The sequence below is a fragment of the Cricetulus griseus genome, chromosome 3, assembly GCF_003668045.3.
Source record: "Cricetulus griseus strain 17A/GY chromosome 3, alternate assembly CriGri-PICRH-1.0, whole genome shotgun sequence".
NCBI classification, from domain to species: Eukaryota; Metazoa; Chordata; class Mammalia; order Rodentia; family Cricetidae; genus Cricetulus; species Cricetulus griseus.
The window spans coordinates 53,136,800-53,148,863 of record NC_048596.1 but is presented as its reverse complement, the minus strand read 5'-3'; the positions used below and the strand labels follow the sequence as shown (position 1 = coordinate 53,148,863).

At 44.3% G+C, this 12,064-nt stretch overlaps 1 protein-coding gene across 1 annotated transcript in view; it reads left to right on the top strand.

Moving 5' to 3' along the window:
• The window catches only part of Majin (membrane anchored junction protein), a 34,105-nt gene that overhangs the window by 20,639 nt on the left and 1,402 nt on the right, over nt 1–12,064 (top strand). The window contains exons 4-9 of the mRNA XM_035443117.1: nt 1,117–1,192; nt 1,696–1,821; nt 2,892–2,923; nt 3,330–3,421; nt 5,208–5,271; nt 11,212–11,284. Coding sequence (XP_035299008.1) covers nt 1,117–1,192; nt 1,696–1,821; nt 2,892–2,923; nt 3,330–3,421; nt 5,208–5,271; nt 11,212–11,284 — 463 coding nt within the window. The remainder of the gene's footprint in view (nt 1–1,116; nt 1,193–1,695; nt 1,822–2,891; nt 2,924–3,329; nt 3,422–5,207; nt 5,272–11,211; nt 11,285–12,064) is intronic.

Below are 12,064 nucleotides of genomic sequence, written 5' to 3'. Positions count from 1 at the left end.
ATATATCAATAACTATTGTTATTGTTTACTCATATCTGTTGTTAAGGACCTGTTATGCTCTGTTCCATTCACTGTAATCTGAAGAGATTCTCCAAATAAAGCAGGAGGATTGAGTACTTCCAGCACTTTCCTTACTTTTTAGTAAGAAAAAATGGACATTATATGTGGAATATAGTGCAAAGCCTTGTGCTAACTGTTGCGAAGTTTGAGATAACAGATCATTACCGCTGCAGGGACAGCTCTCTATGGGACTGTCTTCTGAACTGTACCTTCTGGGTAGAACAGGTAGAATTTGACAGGTGCTGATGAAAAAATGCATTTCAAGCAGAAGGAACAGCAAAATACTTGAAGTGGAGAAGCAGAAAATATGACGAGGAAATAGCAAATAGTTTAGTTTTATTAGAACATAGGTATATGAGGGCCACCGAGATGGCTCAGCAGGTAAAGGTGCTTGCTGCCAAGCCTGACAACTTGAATTTTATTCCCAGGACCCACATGGTGGAGTGAGAGAATAAGCTGTTTTCTCCCGAAGGCTGTCCTCTGTAGCGCGTGTGTGTCCCGCCTCCACAAGTAGGGGCATGCACACATGAATGAGCACACACACACATTTGATTATTTTATTTTATATGTATGGGTGTTTTGCCTGCATGTATGTCTGTGCACTGTGAGTACTTGGTGCCCATGAAGTCCAGAAGAGGTAGTGGAGCCCCTGGAACTAGAGTTACAGATAGTTGAGAGCTACCACGTGGGTTCTGAGAACTGAAACTGGGTCCTGTGGAAGAGTAGCCAGTGTTCTTAACCACTGAGCTATTTCTCTAGCCCCAACAATTTTTGTTTGTTTCTTTGTTTTGAGACCACAATCAACCTCTTTAACATTTTTTTAATTTAAAAACTAATATAAATCTGGATATAGTGGCTGATGTCTATGAGTTTGAGGCCAGACTTGTCTCATGGTGAGTTGCAGGCCAGCCAGGTCTACACAATGAGACCCTGACTCAAAAAAAAAAAAAAAGCAACAACAATCAGAACATAGGTGTTTTTAAAAAATGAACTATGTAAATGGCAAGATTAGCTGAGCTTCAACAACATTAAAATAACTTTAAATATTTTTTTCAGGATTCTATCCGTGCAGTTTTGGCAAACATGGACAACCTGCAGCCCTTTGTTACAGAACACTTCATTGTATTTCCCTGTATCCTTTCTTTCCTGGTCTTATTTTTCCCCAGAAAAGTGGGATTTGTGTTTAAGATAGGCCCTATCTCATGGAGCCCAGACTGGACTTGAAATCACTATCTATCTGAGAATGACTTTAAGCACCTGGTCCTACTTCCACCTTCCAAATGGTAGTTAGAAGTGTAACTGTGTGTAAAAGGTCATGCCTGACATTGGGCTTTTGTGTTAGTTAGCCATGGCTGCTCTCACTAGGTAGCCATGACTGGCCTGCTACTCAGTATGTTGTCAAGGGTAGCATGGAAGTCACACTAATCCTGCCTTGGGCTCCTGAGTGTTGTGATTGTAGGCATGTAACATCACATCTGGCTTTTCCTACCTACTAATGAGCTACAAGTCACACCATAGATTCCAAAGGCAGTTTGAAGGGTAGGTCAGAGAAAGAAAAGCTAGAGTCTCAACCTTCAAGTAGTTACCAGGAATGCATGCTGGTCTCCTTCCTTATTTCCTTAGCACCATCCTCAGATAAAAGCAAGTGGGAAAGAGTTTCCCACCTGAAATTTAAACATGGAGAAATCATCTTGACCCCCTACCCATTTGTTTTTACTCTGTATGTAGAAATGAAATGGTTTACTGGTAGTCTGCCTTCAGGTAAGTAGAATGATGAGAATGGGGTAGTAAAAGAGGAAATAGGCAGGAGCATGAACTGAGTACCATGTAGCTGTCTATCCAACTGGGTTCTAATACAAAGGGCAGAGCTCTGGAACATTTCCTCTGACTTTGGCTCAATACCCTGTGGCTTGGGCACTATGATAAGTTATTTAATTTCCCCGTGTCTCCTTTGTGGAATAGTGAAGAGACACGGGTTTCAGGGGTTGTGTGTATAAGTATTGGTGGGTGAGAATACATAGTCTCTGGCTGGAAAGTAATTGCTCAGTGAAAAATACCTATGCAAACACTTTGTTTTTGTTTGTGAGATAGGGTTTCACTATGTAGCCCTGACTGTCCTGGAGCTCACTATATAGACTAGGCTGGCCTCAAACTCAAAGTGATCCACTTGCTTCTGCTTCCCAAGTACAGGGATTAAAAGTCATGCCAAGCTTTCTCTGATATCTTAACATTATCTCCCAGTTAGTATCCCAATCTCTAAGGGATATTGTTATTTTTACAGAACAGAAAGACAAATACCTGCTGGTTTGATTTGAAAAGTATGAAAGAAGGCTGGAGAGATGGTTCAGTGGGTAATAATGTTTGTTATGCAAGCACCAGGGCTTGACTTTGAATCTCTATTGTCCATGACCATGTGTACCTGTCAACCCTTCCATGGCAGGGTTGGTAGAGACAGGCAGATCCTGAGCTCACTGGCTGGCCAGCCTAGCTGAAATGTTAAGTTTCTGATTCAGTAAAAGATACTACCTCAAGGGAATTACATAGAGAACAACAGATGATACCCAGTTTGTCATGCAGTAAAATACATACTCTTTTGAAGAGCATGCTGTTAAGTATGGCATGAATCAATTCCACTTCAGTTTAGAGGTAACAGTTGTTCTGGAGCAGGGTAGGACAGAAGCTCAAAAACATTATATAGGGAAAGTGGTACCAGGAAAAAGAGGAGTGGGCTCAGGCATAAGTTTTGTCTCAAACCAGTTCCCAGAAATACATTTCAGAAACCTAGGTAAAACAGTCTTGATCCATTATGATGTTCAAATTTCCCATTGTAGGAAAACCAATAGATGATATTCCTCTTGAGCTGGTAAGTTTGTTCTTTCTTTCTTTTTTGATTTTTTTTTTTTTGAGACAGGATTTCTCTGTGTAACGGTTCTGGCTGTCCTAGAACTCACTATGTAGACTCCCAGAGATCCGCCTGTCTCTGCCTCCTGAGTGCTGGGGTTAAAGTTGGGTATCACCATGACCAGCAAGTTTGATTTTTCTATATAAAATGAAAATTGCCTTTCTTGCCTCAAAAGTGCTACTCTTCTGCCTTTGGCCCTCAGTTTCCTTTGTCTAGATTTCAGAGGCTATGTCTCTGGCAGAATGTCCTGCTGAAGTGGAGGTATTACAAGTTGCCTTCAGTAGGCAGTCCTCTGTGCTAGGACCTCCTAAACTGTGAGCCACTCTAGAAAAGATGGATTCACAGGAGTCTGGTCTCCTCCTTGCAGGTCCTAGCTGAGAAGAAAGCAGAAGAAGCCACAATGCGGAAACGAAAACTCGTGGAGGAGCCTAGCTCCCCTAGCAGGCCAGGACCACACAGGTCAGTGGTATAGAGAGGCTTTGCCACCTATTGCTATTTGTTGATTTTGCCCTTGGGCTGTTGCTTGATTTGGAGGGTTCTTTAGTATCTTGTCCACCCCAGGGATAAGTTGAGGAAAGGAAATAAGTTGATGTTTTTTATTTAATTTTAATTGTCTCTCAGCAAAGTAAGATTGTTCTATTCAAGATGGAGGCTGAACTGGAGTGTAGCTTAGTAGAGAACTCACCTAATAAGTGTGAGGCCCTGACATCAAAAAAGAAGGCTTGGTGGTGTTGACCCACCCCTTTAATCCCAGCACTCAGGAGGTAGAGGCAGGTGGATTTCTGTGAGTTCAAGGCCAGCCTGGTCTACAAAGTGAGTTCTGGAACAGCCAGGCTGTTACACAGAGAAACCCTGTTTCAAAAACCAAAAACAAACAAACAATCAAAAAAGACAAGAAGAAGATACAAAGTCTAAGAGTAAACACAGATCTAGAGATCTGAACTCATAGTTAATTAATACATATGCTATTATGTTGTAGATGGCACAAAACTTAGGAAGTCTCAGAATATTATCCAAAACCAGAAAAAAGAAAAAAAAAAAAGACGGAGGCTAAAGAGATAGTGTGGTGGGTGAAGTGTTTGCCCTGCAAGCATGACAACCTGAATGTAACCCACAGAACCCATGGGGGCTGCTAGGCATGGTGGCACAGGTTTAGAGCTGCGGTGCTGGAGAGATGCAGGCCGGTGGACCTATGGGGCTCAGTGGCTGGCCAACCTAGCCTACTTGGCAAGCTCCAAGCCAGTAAGAGACCCTGTCTCAAACAAAAAAAAGTGAATAGTACTTGGGAAACAGCACTGGAGGGTATGTTTTGCCCTCCACACAGGTGTACATGTGTGTGCATCCACACTCCATACATACATAAACATGCACATACAAAAGACTTTGAAAGAATGAGAACAAATGATATAGAATTCTGTTTCATCTCATGAGCAATTGGGTAAAATGTAAATGTGCATAAGAAATTGTATATGTGGTGGTACACACTTGTAAACTCAGCCTTCAGGAGGCCAAGGCAGTAGAATCACTCATTGCAAGAGGCCAGCCAGAGATACTAGTGAGATCTTGCCTTAAAAGAAAATGTAGTGTGCATGAATTGTTAGAGGGAATGCTGAGCATATCCCAATATGTTCAAGTTGCTGCTGTAGAGGCTACTTGTGTCCTTTTGATTCTCTGTCAAAGGAAGAATTAGTCAATAAGACAATTTAGTCATTCTTGGCATCCCAGAGAGACCACCTGGAATAATCCCAAGACGTGGTTTGCAGCCTTAGGTGCTTTTATGCCAGGGTCTCCTAGGACCTGAAGGCTCCTAGACATATAAACAGTGAAGATAGACTACGAAGGGCTGACCCTGTAATCCATGGGTGGATGTGTCAGTGACAAGCCATGTGGAATGTGAGCATATTTGAGGTATAAGACTTGGTTTTACTTTATTTAACTGATTTTCCCACAGAGATGAGGCCTCGATACCTCTCTGGGTTTTGATGCACAACTGAACATTTCATAGTCGGATACCTCTGTCAATCACATTTTCTGTTTCTCAAACATGCCCTTAAATGTCTCCAATTGGAATTCTATTGTGAATTAAAGCAACCAAAGAAATTTTTGCCACACATTTTTTCCTGCCAGCCAGGAGTAGTATAAAAATAGCCAACTTGCTGAAATATTCATTTGGGCTACATTTGCTTGAATGTGATGATGTTGCCATAGCCAATGACATTTCCTGGGCCTTCCTCCCCGACTTCAGGGCCAAGAGAGAGACTTCTAGTGAAGCGTTCAGCAATATGAAGCCCCTGAAGGAAACCAAGAGGGTAAGCATCAATCTGGAGGCTTTGAGGCTCTTGATGGCTCTTAGAGGCTGAGGTTCCTGTTACATGCTCAGCTTGGTTCTTGCTACAGACTGAATTGACTGAACTCATTCTTGGGTTTCATTCTCTGTAGAGTGACATCCAACTCTTCTGTGCTTGTCACAGTCTGTCCCTAATGTGGTTGTATAATGCACACACCCATGGATCTTTTCACGTTGAACTTAAACCTGCTGTGTTCTATAATTTAAAGTAGGTCTGTATTGAATGGGTGTGAAATCCAATGTAGAATCCTCACTGTAGAAAACTTTTGCCTTAGTCTACACTGGAGTCTGAGTCTGGGTTTGTCTAGTTTTAGCAGATAAGGTGGGAATGTATCAGCAGTAGAAGTTGGTAAGGAGTAGTAGCACATGCCTGTAACTCCAGTGCTCGGGCCAAGGCAGTGAGGTGGCCACAAGTTTGAGGCCAGCCTGACTACACTGTAAGTTTCAGGTCAGACAGGTCTGTGGAGTGAGACATTGTCTGGAAAACGCAAGACAGGGAAGAAATAATGTAGGAGCTGGAGGGTGTGAGGAGTGCTGTGCAGTGATGTCTTCTGGGGAGGACTAGTCAGTGCATCCAAAAACTCACAGCAGCAGTGGCCATCTGAATAAAACCTGTACAAGCACTAGACAGTTACCATCCCTTCCTGGATTGGGGAAGGGCACATGACGTTCAATCCTAGCTGAAGTGCTGCGGTTAATGAACTGCTGGGGTAAGGAGAATCATTTTATGCAGGAGTATAACCACTGGTAAGCTGCTCGTGATCCAGCAAATGACCCTACCCCTATACACATGCAAGCAAGCAACCCTAATCAAGTTGTAGATTCTGAGGGAAGAAAGACACGGCAGCAAGAGGGTGATGCGCTGGGAAGAAGAGCTGCAGAGTGAGGGGAATGAGGGTAAGAGAGTGGAGTGGGGGGGTAAAGATGATCTAAATACATCATTTTACATGTATGGAATTGTGAAAGGATCAATCTTAAGTTATTCTGTAAAAAATGGAGGAAGCTGGACATGGTGGCACATGCCTTTATTCTCAGCACCTAGGAGTCAAAGGCAGGATCTGAATTCTCTTGAGTTCACAGTCCTTCTGGTCTACATAAAGAGGTCCAGGCCAGACCTGGTCTTTAAAGAAATAAACAAAGAGGTTGAGAGATGGCTCAGCCTTGGGACCATTTGTTGCTTTTGCAGAAGAGCTGAGTTCAGTTCCCAGTATCCATATTACAACTCACAACTACCTGTATCTCCAGCTCCAGGAAATCCAACACCTTCTTCTGGTCTCTATGGGCACCTTTGCACATGTACACACACATGCACATAAGTAAATACTTTTTTTTTTGGGTTTTTTTGAGACAGGGTTTCTCTGTGTAGTTTTGGAGCCTGTCCTGGCACTCACTCTGTAGACCATGGTGGCCTCGAACTCACAGAGATCCACCTGCCTCTGCCTCCCGAGTGCTGGGATTAAAGGCGTGTGCCACCAACGCCTGGCTATAAATACATTTTTAAATTAAATTAATTTAAATTAAATTAAAATTAAATTAAAACAAAAACAAAAACAAATAGCCAGTGAGATGGCTCATTTTGCAAAGGCGCCTGCTGCCAAGTCTGATGACTGGACTTCTATCCCAAGGATCCTCATGGTGGAAAGAAGAACTAACTCACACAAGGTGCTCTGACTTGTATGTGCGTGCCACGACACAAGCATCCCCTCATGCATCTCATACTCATGCATCTACATAAATAAAAATCATAAATGCAGCCGGGCAGTCGTGGCGCACACCTTTAGTCCCAGCACTCGGGAGGCAGAGGCAGGTGGATCTCTGTGAGGTCAAGGCCAGCCTGGTCTACAGAGTGAGTTCCAGGACAGCCTCCAAAACAATACAGAGAAACCCTATCTGGAAAAAAAAATCATAAATGTAGTTAAGCCAGGCCAAGATTTCTAATGCCTTTAATTCTAGCACTGGTGAGGCAGAGGTGGACAGCTCACTGTGAGTTCAAGGCCAGCCAGAGCTACATAGACTCTGCTCCTAATCCAGTAATTAAAAGAGCTAGAGAGATGAGCCAGTGGTTAAGATCATTTACTGCTCTTTAGAGGTTCTGAGTTCAATTCCCAGCATTCAGGTCAGGCATCTCACAACTGCCTGTAAGTCTAGCTCTAGAGGGATCTTTCCTGTCCACAGAGGCCTCTGTCTTCTGTGGGTATTACACTCACATACACATACATGTAACTTAAAAGAAATCCATTAAAATATAAAAACAACAATAAAAAAAACCAAAGTGCAGTGTAGCACTTAGGAGTCAGAGGCAGGTGGATCTCTATGAGTTCCAGGCCAGCCTGGTCTACAGAGGTGAGTTCTAGGACAGCCAGGACTACACAGAGAAACCCTGTCTTGAAAAACAGAAAAAAGAAAAAGAAAAAAAGGAGAAAAGCCTCTAGAAGAGTGACAGGCTGTCCCTGTGATTTTTTTTTCCCCGTGGAACTCACTCTGTAGATCAGGCTGACCTAGAACTCACAGAGATCGGGCTGGAGAGATGGCTCAGAGGTTAAGAGCACTGACCGCTCTTCTAGAGGTCCTGAGTTCAATTCCCAGCAACCATACAATGGCTCACAACCATCTATAATGAGATCTGGTGTCTTCTTCTGGCCTGCGGTCATACATGCAGACAGAACACTGTATACATAATAAATAAATAAATCTTTAAGACCTTTAATTCCAGCACTCGGGAGGCAGAGGCAGGGAGATCTCTGTGAGTTTGAGACCAGCCTGGTCTACAAGAGCTAGTCAGGACAGCCTCCAAAGCCACAGAGAAACCCTGTCTTAACTCCTCCCCACCCCCGAAAAAAAAAAAAAGAACTCCAATTGCCTCTGCCTCCCTGGTGCTGGGATTAAAGGCATGTGCCACCACCCTGCCATCACCACCCGCCTGTCCCAGTAATTTTATTTTATTTGGTTTGATTTTATTGATTTACAGGTCTGTTTCTTTATTTAGATGTATTGGCTACTTCTCCATTTTAAGGCTCTTTTTCAATAATTGTCTTCAAAGTTGCACATTTTTTCCCTCTAATAGTCACATCCTTCACCTTCCCAGGCCCACAGCATGATCAATTAAGGAGCAAAGAACTACCATATGCCATCCTGTGTCTATGATGTGCCAAGTACTTGGTCTAGCATGCTCTTAAAGCCTCTGGGAATGTTAGACCAGACAGTCACAGATAGCTGTACTGTGTGCAGGAAGCACTGGGTACTTTGTAACTACAAAGAGGTCGTGAAGAGAGAGTTCCTTGGGGAAGCAGAGGCCCTTGAAGAGCCAAGGAAAGACATGTGATGTCTTCAGGCCTCAGGCCAGTGCACCCAGAACTTAGGGTACAGTTCTGGACAGATCAGGCTGGGCTAGACTGTGACGGGCCTTGAGTCCACCAAGATCACAGGAATTACCTAAAATACATTTGAGTAAAGTAACAAAGCAATTTCATTTTTCCAGTCTACCATTTTGTCACCTGTTGGCATGTTATGTGCCAAGACACCGAATACACATGTAAACCCTGGCTGCTTATTCTAGGAGTTTATCAGTTACTTGAGTGTAGACTTCTGCCTCTGAGAACAGGGTTAGAAGATGGGGTCCCGGTTTTGTATCACAGCCCCACAGCCCACTGAGGTTTGGAGTAGGAAGCTGTCTTCTGTGCTCCCAGCCTTTGGAGAGGCAAGAAGAGAAATGAGAAAGTACAAGAGGGTACATGAAGCTCTGGAGAACAGAGCGCTCTACACAAGCAAGATAATTGCTATAAAGGAGCATTTCCCTCGCACTATCCTCCGTACCTTCCTATTCTTAGTCTGACACATCATCTCCCGCAAGAACAGTACCCACAGCTTCTTACTCAACATAATTACCTTTTCAACCTGATTCTGGGCTTAGAGAAAAGCTGAGCAAAAGGAGCATGTTTATTGATTTTGACTCAACGCCCAAAGACAGCCTCCATCACAGACTCTGTTCCCAGGGAGAGGATTTCTCCTAAATTAAGGTAATCACAGTGACTCTCAGTGCAAGCCACTTGAGCTGGAAAAATTGAATTTGCTCCTATGGTTCAGTGCTTGGCACCCCCACCCCTTTGTGGGAAGTTTGGGTATAGAATCACATACAGCACGGGGAGGATTGTGCATGTCTGAACACATTGAAAAGCTTTTTGCACTGAATGCTTAGAAGAATACAATACTTGTCTCATGAGAAAGAATAAGGAAGGCAAGACCCTTTCTTTTTGTTCTTTCAGATCCCAGACCTAGAGACCCAGATTCCAAAAAGATTAGAGACAGGAGAGAACATAAATGGCCCTGATGTGGACCAGATTGCTCACAGTGTGTCCCCACTTGTGCTCCATCTCTAAGCAGAACAGTCAGTGGCATTCAAGTGACACCGCTGGCTCTCTCCAGTGGCACTACAGTCACAGCTTTGTCTTTCCTCCCTCACAGCTTGTGCCTGTACACTGCCTTCAAGGGAAGCTACCTTTTTGTAAGAGGAATCTCCTTGCTTCTGGGATGGCTGTTGCCCTCTGATCCCTTATGCCCAGCCCTCATGGATACTGTTCTCTTTGGTCATCTCTGAAGCAAGATTTAAGTACAAAATCATAGTTTCCTTGAATTTATAGGAATTACCCTTTCATGAAACTAAAGCTAGCCTTCTAAATCCTTCCTCTCTGTCTAGGGGGTAAGAATGGTTTTCTTCCTCCCTGTAGCTCACTCTCACCTGTATAGGAATATGAGCCTGGGCCTGCCCACTGCAAACCTGGATTTGAAGGGTTTATGTAGAAACTCATCTCAGAAAGATCTACCATTCTCACTTGGAAGTTATGCTTAGAATAGGGGCCAGTGCTGACTTCCTCAGGACTTACTACAGCTCTGCCTCCCCAGCCACCTGTACAAATTCTTTACCAGAAGCACAGCCCGAATAGCACATATGCTGCTATGCAACCAGGCACTCAGGCTGTGCTGGGTGAGGACAGGCCAGCTGGCAGATACTCCAAAGACAATGCATGCCTGTGTTTCTGACCATCAGAGTGTTTATTGGAAATTTGGACCTGCAACCAGGTTGTGGGATGTCCTCTTCATCATACAAGGGAATTTCTACCCAGCAGTGACACATGGAGAGATAGAAGATTGCATTGTATTATACTTACAGTTGAGCTGTCATGTTTCCACCGTGCCTGGCTCTAGCTATGCTGATTGTATTTACTCAGTAATGGCACTGTGCCCTTTTTATCATGTCTCTGCCTGGAAAGCCCTGCTCTCCCTGACCAGCTCCTCACCCCAATTATGACAAAATCCCATTCATCCATCAAAGCTCCATCCAAATGTGACTTGCCCTGTGAAGCCTTCCTTGACAACTGCCACCCACTTTTGCAACCAGAGCACTACAGACTCTTGGGGCAGCCTCACCACACTGGTTCATGGTATAGTCTTGCCCCATGGACTGTACATGTCTCCAAAATGGCATTTGGTTCTTTTTTTTTGTTTTCAAGACAGGGTTTCTCTGTGTAATATCCATAGCTGTCCTGGAACTAGCCCTGTAGAGCAGGCTGGCCTCAAACTCACAGAACTCCACCTGCTTCTGCCTCCCAAGTGCTGGGATTAGAGGCTTTCGCCACCACCACCCCCCGGGATATATGGTTCTTTATGTTTTAGCACCAGCAGGCACTCAGCAATGGGGATGAAGAGGCAAGCCCAGGTGGGCTTGTTCTGTGCTCATGCAGCATATGGTTTTAGAGGTACTATGTTAGGAAGCTGAAATGAACAAGAACAGTCCTACAGAAGGACCCATAGGACCTGCCTGGACCATCAGAAGCCAGTAGCACCCAGATTACAGGCCCTGTAGGATGAAGTTAAGATTTTACCCCCCCCTTCTTTTTTTTAACAGACCAGGGAAGGAGAAGCCCAGCAAGAATACCAGGATACCCCAGCTTCTGATGCCACTGATGGCCAGGAGCAGGGTAGGTTTGGGGAGATTCTTGTTTGGTGGGAGGTTTTGTTCTTTGAGACCTGCTGGCCTCTAACTCTTGAGCCTCCAGTATGCTGAGATTATAGACATGAGCCTCCATGCCCAGCCTCCCCTTTCTTCTGACAGTGAACTCAGTAGCACAGCAACTCCAAAACATTTCCTAACACAGTGGGGGGGCTTGAAGGGATGTTGGAAGGAATGTGGTTCCCTCTTCTGTGGGGTTGAAGAACTATTTCTGAGAAGTACTTCCTCTTCCCCTGGAGCATCAGCATGAAGATGGAAGGTGCCAAGACTGGAGCTGGAGCTCAGCTGTTAAGGAACTCACCTCACTTGTACAAAACCCAGAGGACAATCCCTAGGACCTCACAACCCAGGCAAGGTGCACACCTGCAATCCTAGAACCCTAGTGACTCACCATAGCAAGGTAGGGGCTGGCCTGGGCTGCATAAAACCTTGTCTCAGAAAACAAGTAAACTGAAGGTATGAACAAGTGCTCTGCAAGGCCTATGAATGCCCAGTGAGGCATGCCCTTTCTGCTTTCTGATCTTTACCCAGCTCAAAGGCTTGGAGTGGGGTGCGGTTATGCAGATGCAGAGTGTGACCATGTGAATTACTGGACAAGAGGTGGTTCTTTGTGGAAACATGTTAGCTCTGGTGGATGGCTGAGACTTGAGCTGTGTAAATATCTGAAGTCTGACTTTGAAAATACGCCAAGGACAGAATAGGATTTTACTGAGATGATTTGAAATTGGAAAGGTCAGAGCAAACATTT